The 22,056-nt window shown below is 36.8% G+C and overlaps 1 protein-coding gene across 1 annotated transcript in view; it reads right to left on the bottom strand.

Annotated features, from left to right (window-relative positions):
* The window catches only part of RNGTT (RNA guanylyltransferase and 5'-phosphatase), a gene marked incomplete at its 5' end in the record, with an annotated part of 154,834 nt that overhangs the window by 44,922 nt on the left and 87,856 nt on the right, over positions 1 to 22,056 (bottom strand). Inside the window, one exon of the mRNA XM_010080260.1 lies at positions 11,529 to 11,629. Coding sequence (XP_010078562.1) covers positions 11,529 to 11,629 — 101 coding nt within the window. The remainder of the gene's footprint in view (positions 1 to 11,528; positions 11,630 to 22,056) is intronic.

Here is a 22,056-nt window from a genome sequence, read left to right as displayed (position 1 = left end):
ATTTAGGTTAAGCAATAATAAGAGATGTATCTCCTGCATTAAACAAGAGTACATAACTTGATTGCACTGTTTAAATATTCACTTGGCAAAAAACTGCGAGAGAGAAGCGCCTCTGCAAAGTCTACATCTAGAGTATCTTTATGCTGTGGATTTCTCAATTGTTTGAAAACCTTTCTGTACGCAGCTTTCATTTAAAAAGAATCATCAGTTTCGCAAGGCAGCTTTCAGCAACAAACACAAACATTTGGACCAAATGTTACATAAAATCCTTTGGGAAAGGAAGGATCCTCAGTCTACAATATGGAAAGCACCAGAACAGGCAGTGTTGTAGATTTCAATATTAGTTCTTTAAAAGGAAGGTTTTTCTGCACTAGTTGGGGTTCATGCTTCTTCCTTAGGCCTGTCTAGTAAACTTGCCAACAATGTAAGATTTTAAGAAATTTGGCCCACATCTTTAAAGTATGGCATAGCCTGTATCAATTGATTTTTATTCAAATGAGTGTTTTACAGAGTAAAGCATACAGGACGGAGGGGTGCCTCTTGTCGATACAGGCTCTATCAAACCATAAAAATATCAAAGAAACTTAACTTTATCTCTGAAAAAGGCACCATAACATCTTCAGAAGACACTTGGAAAATTCCTCCATAGCGCATGTCTCTGAATGTTCCAAAGACAAACAACTGGTATATGACATATGTAAAAAATTTTCAGTTGTGTAACAGCATCCTCTTATCTTTAAGGTAAAAGAGAAACGAAGGTAAACAACAGAGAAATCATCACTGTTTGTGCAAAAACCATTCATCATGTTCTATTATAAGGCTGACTAAGAGAAGAGGAAAATGAGCTGTTTTGATTATATAGTTTTAATGACATACTTCAAATAATTGAAGCTTAATACTTCTGCGTTTAAAACAGGCTGTATTTATGACCTACCTCAGCTGGAAGAAAGCATTTGCTTGCTGTACCACTCTCTCTTCTCAAACAAAAACATTATTCTAGTTCATCATGATACGCAATTCATCTTTTGAAACACAATTTTCTTAACACGTAAGTAATGTGTGAAGATTTTTATCAAAGTGAGTATTGTGAGAAACTAAGCACAAACATCTGGCTCAGCAAAGCTTGGGAGTCATTTCTGCTTCTCTTCTTGAATGAGAGCAGAAAAAAAAAAAAAAAAGAGTCCTGAATCAGACCTGCGTGCAGATCATATCATCACGAGAAGTCAAAAATGTCATTAATACATTAGCTGAGAAGGGTTAACAATGCCCATAATGAATTTTCTCTTCTGGAGGGGAGAGAAGAGTTCAGAGCTTTCACCAGGAGATACCTAATTCACTTCTGATTCCATCCACCCTGCTCCACGCCCCAAATCCAGGGATCTCCTCACACTTTCAAGCAGTATTTTGTACTCCTGAGTAAAAAGGTTAAAAATTTGAGTATTTGAGATTTGATGCTTTAACATCTACCAAAAAAATGAAGTGCTTTTATGAACATTTGTGAGAGATGATGGTTTTGATATGCAGAGACTCGAGGGGGGGAAAAAAATAAAATAATCAAGTTCACTATACTGTCTGACTCTCCTCACTCCAATCTTTGCTATCCTGTAATTAGAGGTACACACATTATATTTCATTTATAATCCACTGATAAATATTTGCTCACAGTGCAATCTTTTAATATTTTGTGAAAAAAGGCTTTATTTTTAAGTATGTGAATAGCCAAAGATTATAGTTTTGAAAATATTTAGTTGTTGTAAGGGGGAAAAATGCCATCTGCTGGGTGCAGCTGAGGACTGTCCTTTTCTTACTAACACCATGCTTCAGTTCAGACTTCATCTTTCCCATCTTGAAAACTGATACAGACACACGCATTGCTTCTGGGGAGTATGTAACAGTGGCCTCATTAAAATTGTGTAAAATAAAACTTCCTATCATCGTATCTCTCAGATATCAGGAGGTCTGACAATAGATAGGATGACTAGCATTTGAATACGGATGTTTTCATCTTTCAAGAACATTAGAACTGTCTCCAACCCCCCAATATTTCACATGCTTTTGTATGTCCACATATACAAACTCTGCAGTTAGGTTATTAAAAAAAAAATTCAGCTTACACGTATAAAGCAGAACAAAAGACTGGCATTTGTTTCTCTGTTAGTCATATACAACCTTTCTACCATTCATAAGCCAATGATGGAATATTGGCTGGCAGAGTACAGATCCAGACCCAGCTAGTTATCTAGATTAAAACAATGAAAGCAAGGCATTGAAAATCATACTGCTTAAACAGGAAAAATTAGAAGTAGAGAAACAGGAAAAAAGGGAAGTCAAGAATGTCCAGTTGAGAAATATAGGAAAAGAGTTGAGAATTGGAAATAGCAAAGTCAGATTTAATAAAATGGATAATCTTTAAAATTAAGAAGTATGACAAAAGGAGGATAGGGTTCCCACATACAAACATGAGGAGGAAAAGAGTTTTGTTTTGATTCATAACAGCCAAGGGCATTCTTTTATATTTTTGTTTGTGTTTTTAATTTCACAATATAAAGCAGCAGCTGTCACCTGTGTGTGTGTATATACACACATATGCATATAGGTGTATATATTTATAAATTAAAAAAACCTGATTCATTTCATATGAAGCTGAAACAGCTCACAACCTTAGAAATCTGGGTTTCAAAGTTAAAATAAAGGGGTTTTTTTCTCACATACACAACAATGCTAAAAACGAAGCAGGTCCTGTGAATGAACATATCTTCCATGTGTTTACGATAAAAGCCTTGAAGTTGATTTCAGAACAGAATTCAGTACAAAACCATGCTTGTACTTCACGCTCACTGTCATAAGACTGCAAAAAGTAAGAAAGCATAAAAAGTGTACGAAAAGGAATTTTAGCCTTTATAAGATCCTCTAGTAGGATGACATACTTACATCTGTTGTCAGATGGAACCAAACCTCCACTGAAAAATATTAAAGGCTTTTTACAAAGCACTAGATATTCCCTGTCGAAGTGCACTATGCACACAAGCTCCACACCCAGTAGTTAATGGTCTTTTCTCTATCACTTAGGCAAGTAACAACATGGATTCTTCATTACCATTGACTCATCCAGCCTTCATTATGCAAATTGGTTTCTCACAGACAGATACATGCACCTATAGCTTCACTGATTTTAATACATTTCTACAACAGGATAAGCATCTTTACCCAGAAAAAAACCTACAAGCTGGGTGTTAGCCAAAAAGATGGCAAGTGTGAATTACCAAGTCTATGGCAGATCCTAAATAAATAAAGTAACAGATATCAAAAATACAATTTATTTCCTCAGAATGCAAATGTCCCTTAAAACGCTAATTTGAAAAAAAAACTTCATAATTTATTTTTTATTTTTTTAAAATCAATCATCACAACTTGAAACCCTCCAAAACCAGAGATACTGGATAATTATTCTAAAAAATAATTATATAGGTTTCTTTTCTAATGTTTCTGAGGTTGCAAGATAAGCACGTGTACCAAGAGTTTTTCTTGGCTATCAAACAGGGAAGGTGAAAATGCTGATAATCTCCCAGTATTTTAGAAGCGCACAGTTGTATGCATACCATACTGATAATACTGTCATGGCAGAAATGCAAACAACCTGCATCAGGGTCATTTATTTTGTTGACATGTTTTGCTGTTTCCAAAGTACTTATGAATTCAGGAAGACACAAAAAGCTGGGCTTCTAATTCCTAAACCAATTTCAAAACATTCTGATGGTATCATAACAAACTGAGTGGTACTCTTGGAGTTATGACTGTCATGAATTATTTTTATCTTTAATATATTCGTTATTTAGTACTTAATATCTGTTCTTTTACGATTTGTGAGTTCGGTATTATCAGAAAATTAAATAATAAAACGTTCAGAGTAAGAACGATGAAGAGTATAGAACAAGTACAATATCTTTGGCTATCCCGTCTCTTTGTTCTACTCTACCATGTGATAGGTCGTTTTCCCCTCTTAGTTTGCTTTATTCTTCTTTGAAACACGAAGTAATCTGAGCTGAGGTTTGTTTTTTTTTTTCCTTAAATACATGCTTCTTTTCAAACACAATGGAAAAACACTTAGCATTCAGATCTCTAATAATTCTATACTAATGCTCTTTTCCAAACATGGTTTTAAATGTACCAAACTGTAAACTCAAGAAAACAGATAATAAAATCTCATTAAGCAACAAGCTAGAAAAAAACCCAAATAACTGAATATTAATTCATACTGTAGGCAATTAATGCAGGAAAAAATACTCAGAATTAAGGTATCATTTACAGCATACTCACAAAATCTAGCAAATACTCCTCGTCTGAAGGAGACTAAATAGTTACTAAATGCAATAATGCATTTCAAAGCAGCTCATATAAATCTGAAATCCATTAAAAACCATTTGAACAAGATGTTCAAGAATACTCTCTAATACCTCCTACAATTTAAAAAGTTAATTTATATTGGTGCAAAAGAAAAATTCACAACTGAATTTCAGTGAATCTGAGAGCAGCGTATCTATTGTTCGAGCTACAGCAAAAGGAAGATAAACATTTTCCTTATTTAAACTAAGACAGTTTTTAAATTATACATTTGGCAAACCTTTACAGCATATAACAAAGAACAATGTCAAATTCCTCTTTATGAAAAATGCATGTTATTTTACTTTGCAACTCAAAAATCTTCCCTAAAAGGACAATCCCACAATTTGTAAATTAAATGTAGGTACGTAAGTATTCTGAAATATCTCTATATGCAGTAAAGAAAGCATGAAGAAAGAAAGTAAAAAATATTTAAAAATATTTTGTAATTAAAAGTTTAACACTTCCACGTTACTTGAAAAATATTTAACATCTGATCTACATGTAGTCACAGAATAACTCTGATTGGAAAGGACCCTTACATGTCGTCCACCTCACGCTCAGAACAGGGTCAGATTCCAACTTATAGCAGGATGCTCAAAGCCATATCTAGTCAACTTCTGAATATCTCCAAAGATGGACACTCCACAACTTGACAGCCTACTACAGTGTTTGCCCTTTCTCACACAATTGCTCCTCCGTCCCTCTAGAGTTTCTGTCCTTTCCTTTTCATTCTTTCAACCTGCATCTCTGAGCCGCCTGGCTCCATCTTCTCTATAAACCGCCGTTAGGGAGCAGTAAACGGCCGTCAAGCGTTAGGTAGCCTTCTCTTCCCCAGGCTGAACAATCCCAGTTCTCTCGGTCTCTCTTTCTATGTCAGATTCTCCAATCCCCTGGCTGTCTTGGTGGCCATGCAATGGACTTGCTTCAGTGTATCAATGTCTTTCTCATACCTGGGGAGCCCAGAACTAGAGCCAGCACTCCAGATGCTGTCTGACAAATGCTGAACAGAGGTGAAGAATCACCCCCTCCACCTGCACTGCCTGCTTCTCAGTCCTCTCTTGGATTCTGTCACTTTACAGTGGTTCAGCTGGGGGTGGTATCAGCCCTCAATTTCCATATTCACAAGTAGCAAGAAATCTAAGCTACATGGCCAGACAGGAATCAAATGTCTATCCAAATGAAAGCATAGGGCAGAGAAGTGCACGGGAGAAAAGAAAACTTTAGAGGCATATGGTCTTTGGGAGCTTTTCTTGATCTCACAGATAAAAACGGATCTCTACCGAGTGGATAACCGTTATGATAGCTGACATGAGCAACTGGAAAGACTAGTTCAAGAAAAAGGAACAGGAACACGGTCTATGAAACACACAAGGCTACATTTACATTCCATTTTGCAAGCATACAGATAATTTTAGGATGATACGAGGCAAAGCTTTTTAAAAATATGGAGAAATGAGTAGCTAAAGTAGAATAATTATCTGACAGATGGAGATTGCCCAAGGCTGCCACTTGAACATATAAAAAGATGAGGCTGAGTTCGTTTTTGAAATCCAACATTAGAAATTCCAAGAGCATCCTGAGTATTAGCTGTGGAAGGTACAACATTATGTTCAGTGTACCAGAGTATAAATAGAGGTTAGATTCAAAGCCTTACTTTGAAAGTAGTTTTTAAAAACTGAAGTGTTACAAAAAGATTTTAAATATCCTCCCATAAGCAATATTGCATAAATACCTACAGCGCAGTACCTAGGTAAAAGGTATATCGACTAGTTTCCATCGCAATGCCAATGCTGGCAGCTGTACATGCACATTTCTACCACGGTAATGGTTTTGATTCCCCTTCCTGTGCCACCACACGGTTCCTTCTACGCATAACGTCCTCTCTCGATCAGTTTGCACAACCCTGGCCTGATATTTCTACGACCTACTGTGGTAACAGCTGAATGCCGGAAGGCAATAGCTAAACAGATGACTCCTTTACCTTCATTTGCAACTCTTACATTCCATAAAAAGTAAGCACCTTCGAAGCACATGCTTCCTTTAACAATAGTACGGCCGTAAATGCTGTTAAAATATTCAAACCTGCACTCCTCCTGCTGTCATCCCAACACTGTGCATCTTTGCATCTATTTGCAACATCTTGTCCTTATTTGCTCTGTAATTGCTGTGCGACAGCATCTGCACTCTGCCTCATAACTCCACTGTACTCAACAGAAATGCAGCCCTGATCTTGACTGTAATCTTTGGAGGACAGAGGAATGTGGAATTATTATTTTTATCGCCAGGGTGCTATTTGTAATGCTCCCCTTCTGTGACGGATGGCATGAGTAAGTTTGTAGTCTTTGACAACGGGCATTCTGCAAACAGGTGAGAACGCAAACGATCACAGCCCAAACCAACAATTTATGAATCCCACAAAAGGAGGAATAGAAAGAGAGGAGGGAGCAACAAAACACAGGCCATTCGAACGATCATGTCAGTTCTGCAGATCTTAGCCTGCTGAATTAACTCTTTCACGATTTTTAAGTTAGTTCTCAATATTTTTTTCAAAGCACAAGAGTGCAGAAGACTAGCTTATCAAATGGATAAGCCACCTTGTGACAGACAACATTTACATGAAAGTGAATCAAGTGCATCACGGTTATTTTGAACCAGTCGCAGTTTCCTCCCTCCCCGCCCCCTTCAGAAGCTCTTTCTAAATTGCAGAACGAAAAGGACACCATCGCCTCTAACAAAAGGAAAATATTCATTTGCCTGTAGTCATGTTATCTGTATCTAGTTGTTGATTTGTAATCACCAATGTATCCAAGATTTTAAGCCCCTGCTGTCCTCGAATATGTTGTACTTTATCTCCCATTTTTCGTTACTTGACAATGCCCAAGATAAACAGAACTTTGCCTAAACACTTTGTTTCTTCCACATGTGATCTACTTAATCATGGACATATTAAAAAAGAAATACAGACTTGCTACCAACAAGAGTTGATGTCTACTTCAGATTACTAACTTCTTTGAAAATAAATAAGCTTTTATGACTATTTCTCTCTTAGAAAATGGGTAAAATTCCTGATTCTTTCCACTATCTCAAGGTTCTATATAAAATTTATAGCATTCTGTGATTAGAAATGGTATCAAATTGACCCAGTAAGATATTAAAGCCAATAAAAGTAAAGCCCGCTTGTAATTTGATTTTAGCATGTCTGATTCAGATAAAATTAAGGGATGTGCAAAGGCTAATTAAAAACTGTAAAAGGAAGCATGGACATTTAAGAAATTCTGGTTTTGGAAGCTACCACAAATCTGGCACTATGTAGACATTTTCAGTTGATATTTGTGACATTTAAATAAGGCTCGGGGTTTTATTTTTTTAAGAAATAATCTTAGAGTCAGACATTTTGAGAAAAAGCATTTCTACTGTTCAAAAACAGTCTTCTGTATAATATAACTGAGATATTACACACAGCAATTAATTATCCTCCACAGTGTCTTCTGATAAGGTCATTTAACTTGTAGGTCATTTGGAAATACAGTGGATTTGCTTAAGTCCCTGTTAGTTTATTTTCTATGAATATCATCATAATTTAGCAAAAATACAAGGTACTGTTGTATGATCAAAGGGCTCCATTTTGCATTGCTGTTGTGAAACCATTGTCTTCGTAAACCTGAAATGACAGAGAAGTGCTGGGAAGTGGGTCTATCTTTTTAAAGCACATGTAATGCAGGGGCTTTTCAGTTCAACTGATGTGATTCCCCAGAGATAAACAACAAAGTACTCTCTTGTTCAGCCAATTTCATAAGTTGATTTCATAAGTTGTTCGTTGCTGTTTTGTTTTGGTGGGGTTTTTTTTAATATTGATGTGATGAGAAGAGATTGAGAGAGCATAAATGGAATTCGTACAAACACAACATAAAAAGAGTTAATCTAACCATCACGCTGATGTTTGGACAGGCTGGACTATGACAATACACAGGGGACAATTACCATGGCTCAGCTGATAAGCTGTAACTCACTAAGGTGCAATAATGCAATTTCTTTCAAATATGTGCACTGAACAGGACTGTCAGGATTAGGTCACTGAGGTTACAGAAACCCTGCCTTTCTTTGGGATGCAATATTATCTTTTTTCTTTATGTTTATTCTTTGTTATTCAGTCTTCATCTTTATAGGGAAGCTTATTCTAACTTTGTAGATCATAAAACCAATCCTTCTTTTTAATTCAACGGCAAAACTCCCTCTGCTATCAATAGTGAAATAACTGAACCCTCGATAAAAACAACTGGTCATTCATCCGTAACTGAAGTACATCTGGGGCGATGCTATTTTGCAGTTAACATTACCATTGAAGACTGATCGATGGATGGAAATGCACAACTGAAAGCACAAGGGAATTTTAGGTAGATGGAAAATAATCATACTGACTAAAATCTGGTAAACTCCCCAGAGGTAGCTTCTTTATTCATATGAAAAATGCACAGGATTGTTTGCAATTGTTCAGGATCTCAATTACATATGCCATCCAAAAGACATGTCCAACAGCTGACAGTGCTCTAATCTCATGCTACTGAATAAATAATGCTCCTCTACGCATTTTCACTATTTAAGTGAACAGAGAACTATAAATACAAGGGCTGCATGGCTGGAGTTTTGAGATACAGGTCCAGCCTGTATCACTTCTGGCTAGGCTGTGAACTGTGATAAGATCACACACACTTGTAGCACAGGTTTAGATACGTCTGCATTTCAAGATTTAAAGATGAACCTGTACATCAAAACAGAAGACTTGGAAATTACAGGGAATCCCCATTCTCATTGTTTTAAGCTGACAAGTACTTGAGATCAATACTTCCACTCTGGCTCCTCATTTGTCTGTAAGAGATCAACACAAAGGCATATGTTCTATTTCCATTTCTGCTTGGATTACTGAAGAAGACTTTTTCCACTTAAAAAGTTGAAACCAATATCAATTATTGCTTTTAATCTCAGAGGCGGGGGAAGGCAGGAAGCCTAGTACTGTCATGTTAGAACTGCCAGTAGCAAGACATTCCATTCACCAAAAGAGAATTTTTAGTTATAGCAGAAATCAACCACCTTCTTACAGCAGTGCTCAGAATTCAGGAACTGCCTTTTTACAGTCTATAATTAAAGACGCTTCAAAACATCTTCAAAAACAGCAGAATTTTGATGTTTCCTCAAATGACTTCAGATTCTACCAAGTGATAAATTGGATATTCAAATTAACAACTGAAGCAGTTAAACCTGGAGTATTTAATTCATTGTGTTTAACTGGGCAGAAGCTACTGTTTCATAGGTCATTATTTAACATAAATACCTCTCTCCCAACAATGGCAAATTCTTACTTTCCACCAGTACTTCATTAACTTTTCTTTTTGTTGGATGAATGCACTTATGTTACTAATAGCAGTCAACTGTCATGTGAGATGAAGTCAAACATATCTGGAAGAACTGTACTTCATTTATCAAATGTCAGATTTCTAGTATTGTTTTTTTCTTATGCATGAGAGAGGAACATAAACATTAGCATATTTAAGTATTACAGTATTTACAGACTCATCCAGTTAATTATTTCCACCATATGAGAAATGCATTCAATTTTCACATAGCTAGAATATGGTACAACTTTTTGAAATGCTAGGAAGTGTTTCTAATTCGTCCATGGAACAGTCATTCTTTAACTTGCTACTAATTGCACAACCTTTTAGAAATAGTTTTTGCTGGCTACTATTTTAGAATGTTTTCATGTTCCAATCAAATAATCTATGATGCAATATATTAAATGTAACACAATAGCACTGACAGTCGTGTATTAAAAATCAATGTTAACTAATCAAGCAAATACTGTTTTAATGTGAACTGAAAAATCTGTTGTGTTTTGCTCCTCAACCACAGGCTACTACTGGATATTTATAAGCTCCAGCAGAAGTCTTAAGAATACTGTAATAAAAATACTCATCCTGTCAAATAATGGGTAATTTTAAAATTATTTTTACAGAAATCTTTCCTATTACAGTGTTCTGTGACTTAAATAAAACCCAAACAAACATGAAATATTCGTAACGAGCTGATTCTCTGAGTCAAACTTAAAATATTCCTGTATATTCTATGAGATAGCTGTGTTGTGACCAAGGACTTCACATCGCATTTTCAAACACAAAAATCAGAATAGACACTTCTGACCTCATGAAATGCTCAGAAGTTAGCAGTTGAGTACATTTTGCAGAATAAACCTCATATTCTTAAGATACTCTCTGTTCACCAAATACCTTAATTAACATGACATGCAAATGTCTAAAAGTTAGATGGGCCATTATTAGCACACTGGAATACGTAAGCAATATATAAATTAATTGTTTAATCATATTGAATTGCCTGTGGCACCAAGAAAAAGAAAAGCTAAATGTCAATGTTTCAAACTGACAACTGAAATGAGTCCCAGATGTTAAAACATTAAGCAACCTAAAAATCAATTAACTGTTTTAAACAAAATCTTGTCCAAAGCAAGCTTTAATCTAGTGACTCGATCTTCCCGTTCCCCTCCCTGGCAGGAGTGAACATGGCAACTGTCCCCTTAAAATATGTGCAGTGACTGAACTAGGCAAAGAGCATGCAGAACTGATGTAATGTAAAGATTTGCATGTCTTCTGCCATTTGAATTTTAATGGTCTTAGAGACAATACCAAATACTACCTATAGAGTAAAAATGTCAAGTTTTGTTTTTCTCTAAGAAAACAAGTGCCCATTTGTTACTGTGTAGAATTCTAAAAGGGAAGAAAGTTTAGGTTGTTATTATTTTGCACAAAAACAACGGCAAATAGTTACTGTAAATAAGAACTTAAGCTAGTATAGCCTGCTTACTTTCTAAAAACATGTGCCAAATCCAAACAGGACTTTTTTTAGAAATTTTATGAAACTAAATTTAAGAATGAGTACATTTACATTATAAACATCCGCCATGGTTTTCAGTACAGCACTGATCACAACAGTTGTCTGTATTTTCAATGAACAGATTCTACAGAACATAGAAAGGCCTAGCCCCAGGAAATGTCAGGAAATATCAGAGGAGAGATTAACTGCTAAGGGACATGCACACGAGTTTTATAGATTTAAAATGGGAAGAGATTACATACCCCTCTCCACCAATTCTTGTTATCTTTAGACGAAAATCAACGGAGTTCAGGCTGGGTGGCTTCCATTTCAAAATATCATCACATCGACCAGGCTTGTATTTCTGAAGCAAATTAAAAAGCAGTTTAATTATACTTATTAGTTTTCACTGGTTTTAAAAGGAACAATTCAGCATTTCAGACTATATTAGCTGTCTCTAATGAATTACAATACTTAGTGACTGAAACAAAGAATTCCATTACCAGAGAGGTAGTTGTGCTTCACTACTTTATTTGCTGCTCCCTTTTAAAACTCTTTAGCACTGTAGCCAAGCCACTCCATATAATAAAAAGCTAAGAATGGAAATAAAAATTAGCATACTTCATTATCGCTCTCTGGCTAACGGAAAATTTCAAGAAAGAAAATAAGACAACACAGTAACAAATGAAAAGACTGATAGGACATATATAAAAGATATACATTTAAGACAATCTCAACAGTTTTTAATCATTTTATGAATGATATTTTTGTTATCCATGCTGTCGACTGACACAACATGGAAAAGCCAGCAGTCACCATACTTCCAGTTATCAGAAAGGCCCATCAGAAACATGTTCTTTCCTACCAAAGGAATTTAAGTTATGTAAAGATTAACGAACATTATGTCATACAGGAACATAAATAAGGGAACTTCTGTTGCTTGCGAGGAAGGGTACAATACTTGAATCAGAAGTTGCAAGGAGCATTTTTCTCTTAAATTAGAGCTTTGGTTTTTCATGGTGTCTTCTATTGCCTGCTTCAGTTTACTAAGCTGCAATTTTGTTCATCCTCAGCTAACAGTGAGAGCCAACCTGCTAACCCTTTCTTTACTAGAATAACTTTCATGGCAATAGAGAAAATCAGAATTAACACCAATAGGAGAAAATTAAATGCATAATTTGGAGATGAACAGAACGAGAATTTTTAGTTGCTAGATATTTATTAATCCACAATGAGAAAATTTATGCAATTTTACCTAAAAACCCCAAGACCGTCCAGTGTCTTTGGTACCACAGTGATCACCAGCATCACATTGCAATCATTCCATGTTAAATATTTGCAAAGTGCAAAATTTACTGATGATAAGTTCTAGATCTAAAGTGACAAAAGCAGATGAAGAATTTTGTTTTCTGATGTAAGAAAGGAACTTTATTCTTTCCAAAATAAATGCAGTGTATCTTGCTTATCATTTATTGATGAAAAGACAGAGTGTGACTTTAGCTAGACAGTAAGTAAAGGCAAGCTTCATATACTTTAAGCCCAAATAACCTCCAAACATTTTTAGCCATAGTTCTGCTACACATGAGAAAAGTAACCTACTAAAAACTTCTTCTGGAATTTGAATGTGGCTGGCTAGAGTACATCTTCTCTTTTTATCATGGCCCTTAGATCATTTGAGAGGGACAGGTTCAGGTGTTCTGTTCTGGTTCCCATTTAGGGCATTATAAACCTGTTTCAAAAGTCAGAGCCACCTGCATGACTTTTTATCACACACAGCTCTCCACTGAATTTCTTCATAATCTTCTCAACATCTGAATAAAATTTAAATTATTTATCCTTGTCCTTGGGACAATACACAAAAGCTGCTGCTTCTGATACCTCTTCTCTTTGTCTGCTCCCCTTCCACATCTTTTATTCTATTCCTTCTCAGCTATCTTCTAGTTAAAAATTGTCACTTGTAAAGCCACTTTCTCTAATGGTCCCTCAGATCTGGAACTCTTGTCAGATCAAACCAAACACCTTTGTTTCACTCAAATCAGAAAACTAGTAAGATACAGTGTGACAGTAAAGTTATGAAAGTATGTTCTTTTATTTCTTTTCTTCCCACCCTATTTTCCCTTCATATGATTTCTGTGCTGTAACATCAGCAGATATTTGAAGACAGCTGGTTGCCTGCACACCTTTCCAAAATGGGATTTAGAAAGGTACTGTTCAAGCAATTTACAAAAACAAGAAAATCCTTCAGCAGTCAGCAGAAATATTCCTTCAGTTGCCACCATCCTGCTATTCCGTCTCTCATTTGTCTGTTTGCCATTTACCAGAAATATCTTAAAATCCCAACGATCTCATCTTTAAATTCTTACAGTAATTACATTTATCTTCCTTTTTTCCCTTGCTACGTTCCAAAACTAAAAATCTGCTATCATGCAGTATGGCGTTAAAAACATTTAAGGACTCATGCCATGCATACAAACTGATACTCTATACATGAGACAACAGAATATACAAATTATGATGCTCAATTAAGTATTTAAGCTTTTGAGATCACCATTTATATATATATTTATACATAGATTAAGTCTTTAAATATATTTTGAACTATTTGCACTCAGTTTTAGAGAAAACAGCTACTGTTTTAGTATATATTCAGTTGGTTGTGTGCATTGAATGTGAAAATTTAAAAAAAGGTGTATGGCACTGAAATTTCTTTCTCAGTCAAGTTTTCCTCCAATTTTCTTGTACTTATATCGGACATAGAAAGAATAGGGTATTACATTCTATATAACTTTCATTACTAAAATATGTTCCAGGAATAATAGGACAGAATACAGCTTTCATAAAGACATTACTTGGTGCTCTCTCTCTTCTGTGGTTTCTAATTTGGCCAAAGACAAATACTACTGCTAGATATTTACTACCTAGTTCAAAGGAGAACCATGGGGAACCCTTCTGTTTGTGATAAATTTCTCCACAGACAGTGAAAATTAAATTTATGAAACAACTGCTACAGCAGGTATGAAGGAACACCCGGCACAGGTGAGTAGCTAAGTTGTTGGAACAGGTGTTGATTTTGCTGCATGAAACAGACACGTCTTAATGGTTGCTCTTTGGTCTTTTAGCACAACTGAGGTCTTCAAGCATTCCATAAGTGTCATGTGTCATCTGTCAATCACACATAATCCTAAAATTTTGTATTAAGCCTCTGTGTGGCATGGCTTCTAATTTACTGGCCAGCAGGATCCTCCCCAGCAGGATTACTGGAGTGTTTATAGTGATGGGTTTATTTATAGGCAAATAATCAGTTTATTTTTAAGTAGGTCATATCTTTGAGACCTCATGAGACTAGACCCAGTCTGACTTTAGAAAACAACCTCAATGGGTTCAATATATGGCTCCAAACAATCCTTTTACATATTACTCCTCTAGAGAGAAGATAGAGAGGCTGTCTCCAAGACAGAGGAAATTTTCTCTTTTGTACAGAAATACCAGACTCAATCAAGAAACACCCCACATTTTGTGTCAAAAAGGTAAATTTGGACTGTTTCTACATTCATGAGTACTAAACGTTTCCTCCCAACCATAAACAGAAGCCCTGCTTTCTAGTGTAACAGATAACAGGATTGAAACATACTCCATCTTGAAAACTGAAGACCAAGATTTCTTCTGAGTGCTGTGAGAAAATTCGAAGGCCTTTAAGAGAGGACCAAAGGCTTCTTCAAGATTGCAGACTCTGTCCTATGTCTTTTTACTTCTGCCTGGAACATAAGCTCTGAAAATGCTAGACGCTCCTTTTGGAAATGAATTCTTATTGACATGAAAAGGATGAACCAAACTCTCCGAGTCACGGCACTGAAATCCCGAGGAAGAGCTGCCGCCAATCCATACAACAACCTAAGAGTGGCCACACTAGAGTTCCAGCTTCCTGGCTCTGACAATGGCCAACAGCACGTGCTCGGGGAAGGTGAACACCAGGGCAATCAGATATGATATTTTCTATTACTACTCTCTCAGAGACTATCCATTGTCAGGCTTAGAGACTTCCTGGCACAGATGTGACCCAAATGTGATACCTCCGTATTTAGTGGTTTTTGGCTTCCCCTGCATGAGCTCGTCTAGCTCCCTGGTAAGACCATGTAAACCTCTCCCAGCTGTAACAGCCCACAGCACAGTGTTTCACCTGCAGCCCAACTCAACTGCAAGAAAAAACATCACTCTCTGTTTATTTTGAACCAGTTTTCGTTGGTTTCAAAGACTTGCACTCCCTAGGGCTCATATTGAGCAAGATGCTGAACAATCAAACCCCATCACTTCTACGCTACTCACAGTTTATCACAGGCTATAATTTTACCTGTGCAGTTACAAATTTTTTCTCCACGTACATTTACCTACACACAAGTTTTTGTGCTCATTTATCACTCAGCCACCCAATTTTGTAAGGGCTTAGTATAATTCTCCATACTGATCCAGCAAGAAAACATCAGTTTAGGGTTCATCCCATTTTCCAACTTGCTTCTGCACAGTACAGGTGACTCCTCACCCTGGTGAGGATTGAACAGTATCCCCATCCCTTGACTCCTACTTTTTAACCAACTACTTACCGTGCAAGAATTTTTTCTTTTAAGTCTCACATATGCTTTAGTTTCTTCAAGAGTTTTTTGTTAGAAATTTTGATGGAAGCTTTCTGGAAGCCTTAGCAGGGAATACCATATGATCCTTGCTCAACTTATTTTGATCCCTTTGCTGGAGAGGCATAACCTTCCTTGAAAAAAGGCAGGTAGTTTTCCCCAACCATATCGTGTTTACCCAGCTATCAACTACTATATTCCTTATTATAGTTTCTGCTCCTTTGTCCAGTAGAGACACCAAGCTTACAGGCCTTACTTTTTCCCTGATCTTCCATGACACCTTTCCCCACCCTCACATTTTTTTAATTGGCAATGTATTTTCTACCCTCACATGCTTAGGCACCAATGTACATTCTCCATGTAAGATCTGCTATACCATTTTTTCTAACTCTTTTTCTAAAACTGACAAGTTACACTCTCCTAAAAGTCAACAAGAAACCAAATTCACACCAGACAGGAACAACTATTCCAAGATCAGTAATGAAAAGCAATGTTTTGACAGGATATATCTGCATACCTGTAATTGCACTGCTGGATCCACAATTTTGACTCAAGCTTAATTATAAAATTAACTGTCTGGTTTGCTTGAAGGGGAATGGGGGAGGATTTGTTCTTTAAATGGAGTTATCTTTCTTGCTTTTGCCTCTAGAACCAGCACAGTGTGAAACAAGCCCCAGCTAAACATTTTGTCACATTAATAAAAAAACATGAGGAAAAATTCTCTCTACCACACTTCAAGTTAGCCAAAGAGATCTTACCTAGAAAGCAATGCCAATAAATAGACACTTTTGACTCTTACACTTGGTTTTGACCATTGTCAAATAACACCCCTCTCACTTCACAGCAATCTGTTCACACAGAACACTGTGTAAAGGTAACAGGTAATTTACAGATATCTTTCCAAAACAATTAAAAAGGCTTAGATAAGCAATCAGACTTCAAAGCCCATATTAAGGACTAGTTATACAGCCCCCCCACCCCCTTCTTCTGTTACCAAGAAAGACAGAAATTCACAGAAGTCTAGGTTAAAATAACAATTCAACCAAAGGCCACATTAATAAACAGGTGAGTCCATATACATGGCACAGCAGTAGTACGTTCTTGAGTTTGAATGCTAAGTGCTACATCAAATTCTTTAAACATGAGCTGGAGCCAGACAAGAATTCTGCTTGTTAAGTATGTGAAAACTTCACCTTAGATGAATCATTGCCTACTGCAGACCTGTTCTGCCTGAAGTTATTCTATATTCTAATTCCAAAACAAAATGTGAAGCAATCTGTCTGAGACCAAACTACTCCCTGGCATTTTAAATATAGCATTCATAGCAATGATATCCTCATCACCACCGCCCAACAAATAGCACGTACATGACTAGTTCTAAAACATATCAGGTCCCATATCATCTCAAATACAAAGTTCATGGTTCAGTCTGAAACCTTTCAACCTAGTCTAACCACAGAAATTAGAACTCCACACAAAAATTGCACATTGACGAGCCAGAAACTATCTCAGAGAGCTTTAAAGGATTGCTCCAGATGACCTCCTGAAGTCTCTTCCAACCTAAATTATTCTACAAAGCTGAAATCTCTCTTTGAATGCTTGTTCTATTAGCAGGCATATTGGGTGCACTTACACTAGCATTTTAGTTTGCAAATGAATGTACTTTCAAAGCCAACCCCCTAGTTGTTCCTACTTAGTACACACTAGTTGAGATAGCTGGGCAGCTCTGGGGCATGCAAATTACTTTCCATTTACATAAAACCAAACTTGAAGTTTCACTTCAGGGACACAGCTAATGCCCTTCACCCCACAGTACGGACACTAGAGTCCAAGGCAAAGGCTGTACTGTTGCAATGCTACCAAGCATCTACCCACCTCAGATGAACCTGAGCTGTGAAGACATCCTGCAAGATCATGAAACACTACTTTAAAGAAATAATGGTGTCAGTGCCTTCAGGCTGGCTATGAACATCCAGCCCTTGAATTTTTACAACTCTGCTACTCACTCAGCATCTACCCAACTTTTCTTCTATCTTTGTGTTATTATTGTTGTTGTTGTTGTTAAAAGAAATGCCCCACTTTCTGTGGCCATTCTCTCCTGGAGGCACCCCAGCCCCTTTCTTTTCATCATTCCTTTCTTTTTCACAAGAGCAGTATCGATCAGTATCACCTTGTTGCAGGAGGACAAAGGCCAGGGACAACAGAAGTGTCAGCAGTATGGCAAATGTGCCCCTGTTATGGAGATTGTAGGAGGAAGAGTGGGGTTGGTTTCTGGGACTACATTCTGGGCAGGCAGTCTGGGCTGTGGGGTGGTGTTGACTCACCATGAAGACACCCACCTGGGAGACTGAGTAATTCCAGTGAAAGTCTAGACAAAACAAACGGTTCATTTCTCCCAGCGACTGAAAAGGAAGAGGCGGTGGGATGACCAAGTGAGAAGTTCATGCCTCATCAAGAGGAGGATGAGAAGGTTTCCTTGACAAGTGTGCCTTATGATCCTACAAAGCCTAATCAGCCAGGTCTACCTCCCTCCGTAGTCCTTACATACCATCCTCCTGAAGCACAGCAGCAGCTAACACAGGCCACCTTACATTTCCCTTCTCCACAGTTTCCCTCACTCCTTCCACCTCCAAATGACAGGAAGCCAGTAAATAACCCAGCTCTTCCTTTTCTCCTAAACAGTACAGTGCTGCCACGGGTCAGCTATAATTTCCCCTCAGTAAACTGCTCAGACCTAGCCTTGCAAGGCAACCAGAGGGATGCTAAGCTGACAGCTGCAGGCACACACCAATTCAGAAAGAAGTTTGAAAAAAGGATAAAGAAGGCTCAAGGAAGATTTGTTTGAGTGACCATGTTTGCCCAAGAGTTTATGGGAAGTTGAGTACCATTGGGGAGTGAGAGCAGATGGAGCAGGAGGAGATGGGGTTAACGAAGACAGCTACTGGGAATCTATCTGAGTTCTTTTAAATCATCAAATGTAATTTGCAACACTTCAAATTTAACCACACTGAATATGCAATAAATGGCAATTAAGTATCCTTGAACATGAAATATAAATATTAGTCTTTAAATCTAATAATTTTAAGTTTCAAAGAAGTTACCTTGATATTTCATATTTTAACATTGAGAAGAAACTTCTGTCATTACATATACGATATTCTAATATTTAGTTAGACTTAACCAGGATCAAGACACTAAAAGCATTTTTAAAACATTCTAGAATGCTTCAGATTTATAAATAGTAAGAAGTATTTGTTGTGTTGCAAAATCCACCCATTTCCATTACCGATATTCTTCTGTGTTTTAATTAAATTGTTTGCAAGCAACTTTGTATTCAACATTATGCTTCAGCTTTCACTTGAAAGAAAAAAGTTAACTACCGCAAACCTGTAACAACAGGAAACCTGCTCCTCTTTCCCACTCAAAACAATGGTTATATACTTTCCCTGAAGAGCTCTACTTAATTCTTAGGCCTCTTAATATCCATAGGGCAGCTGCTGCCATACCAAATCTAATAGTTGGCATTCATCTGTGTAAATATAAAGACAGAATGATTACCCAAAATGTGTTTTTATCTTCTTGCACTACAGACCCTGGATCATTTAAAAGAATGAAAAGGATCAATTATAATCAATCATTTCAAGCTAGACTTTATAGAGAGATGAGTCAAAGAAACAGAATTTGCTAACATTGCTGACAGATTATGCAAATAAATCACATCAGTGGATCGAGAAACCACAAGATGCAGGTCAACCATTGACTCAATCTATATTCATAGATTTTTAAGACTGGAAACCATTACTGGGCTTACTGAGTCAGCTCTGTTGCATATAGGACAGAGAAACTTGAAAAATAATGCTTATATAAAGCTTATAATTTCTATTCAAATTACAGCACACTATTATGCAAGATACCAAGTGATGAAGAAATCACAACACATATCTAGGGAGGTTACCACTGCCATTTATTACAATTGTGCTTAAAAATGTATGCTTATTTCTACACTGAATCTTGTTAATGCCTTAGTTTACACTGAAGCCCAGCTCTCCATGTAATTACGTCCCTTTTTTTAAAATAAAATGACTAAGTCTGAGTCTCACTGCTTGGGTAATTTTCCAGTTGGCTAATATATGCATCTGCATAGTGTAATTTCACAAAAGCCTTTAGAAGAGTAGCCAACAGAACTGAACCTACTATTCCAATGTTCTTTTCACTGCTCAGGTATGCAGCGGTATACAACGGAAAGTGTATGTGTACTTTGGATTCTTTCACGTTGCATTGAAAGTTGTTGATAACTAGCTGAAATAATTCTTTTCGGATTCATGCCTTTAGCTGGGACTTAATACACTTCCCCTAGATACACAGCCCACATTTGACTGTTTTCAAGTACCATCATAAGACCAAATGATCCAGCTCAGCCTACATGACTGATCTTTTGCGAAAATAGGTGCATTTGCTGAAAAAGTCAGAAATAGTAACAACAGGACCATAAACACAAAAAAGTCCAAACCCTATCTTAAAACTCTTCATTGTAACATACTTATTCTATCTGTCACAAAAATTAAAAAAAGGAAAAATACCCAAACACAAGGCACTAAAATCTACTTGAGGAAATAAATTATCCCACCAGCACTTAATATGTGACTCAGCTTCTTAAAGTATTCTGCCTTCTGTCCCTTCCAGCTTCCTCTCTGAGTTCCAACTCCTTCTGTTTCTCAAAGCACCCATACAAACAACTTGCATCCTCTCTATATTCCCCATAGACCATCACTGCAACACCCCCTGTTCTTCCCCATAGAGCCTATTTTTTTTGCCTGGTAAAAAGCTAAGCAAAAGGCAATGTGGCACCAGAAGTGCCCTAGTCATTGACGGGCAAATGTGACTAATGCTTGTTCTTGCTGTATTTTAAGCAGGACATTGAGAACTGGAAGTAAGAGCCATACTAGTCTGATCACTGGCCCACAACACTCCCTAGTTGAGGAGCAGAAAGTCCAGTTTTTCTTACTTAAGTCTGAGGCAAACAGGTTATTTTTAGAAGACTGCTTTGAGAGTAGTGGACTCACCCCTAACTCTTATCCTTAGAGAGGAAGGCAAACTACATTGTACACTATGGCATTTATCCTGTTTGGTGATCAGTGAATCAGCTTCAGAAATTATCTGTCATACACACAGGAAAAACTACTTTGCACGCTGATGATCTAGAAGACAAAGGAGAATAAGGTCCAAGAGTAAAAGCCTCCAGGTTCAAACGACAGGGCACACGATTACGAAAAATTATGCACAGAAAAAGCGACTAAATGAATTGGTGGACAATGGAAAAAAACAGGCCAATACTATCTACTAAGATCAACTATTATCAGACAGGAAGAGGAAAATACTATTGTTTACTCTTGTGTTTTAAAGCAGGCAGTTTTTTTATAAATATGAATCAATTGTCCATATATCTATAAGGGAAAGGCAGGAAGATGTGATTTATAAGTACCCCTCAAAGTGATCAAACTAGAAGAAACTCCTGGGTAAACACCAGCACTTTCCAAACACCTGGCATTTGTGAAAGGCATTTTCATAGTTGCGTGAAAACAAAATAATCTAAAAATGGAAAATGCATAATACAAAATGTCTGCAAAGTTTGTACCACTTCAAAACACGATCCAAACACTTTCCAACTCCATGCAAACAGTTTATACACCTTGCATCAAGTCCTTCACCCAGCTCAACCTGTGTCTAGCTATGGACAGATGGCCACGATGCCCTGTCTAAAAGACGATGACAAAAAAAGGTATTTCCTCCCTTTCAAAAAAACTGTTTTTAACTAAAAATGAAATAAAACAATTAATGTTCTAAATTACTCATTCAAACTACCTGAACAATATAAGAGCTGCAATCTTCACTAAACATTACCTTTCTGCCTGGTTCAGCAATTTGATCAGAATACAGAGACACGTTGATGTTCAATAAATATCTGATCAGCTTTAAGATAAGGTTGGCAATGAATTCCAAACATTATGCAATGTATTGCTGTCACATGATAGAAAGCAAAGCTGTAGACAGTAACTTTTAAAGCTCATAAAAGATGAGGAAAAGACAGGTTCCTTGGCTAAGCTCAAATCATTTAGGGTCCACAACTAAACCAAAAGAATGAAAGAGGCAAGTCCTGATAACAAAG

This window comes from Pterocles gutturalis, unplaced genomic scaffold (assembly GCF_000699245.1).
Source record: "Pterocles gutturalis isolate BGI_N339 unplaced genomic scaffold, ASM69924v1 scaffold7414, whole genome shotgun sequence".
In the NCBI taxonomy this organism is placed as follows: Eukaryota; Metazoa; Chordata; class Aves; order Pterocliformes; family Pteroclidae; genus Pterocles; species Pterocles gutturalis.
Note: the sequence above shows the minus strand (reverse complement) of the source record. Positions and strands in the feature narration are given on the sequence as shown.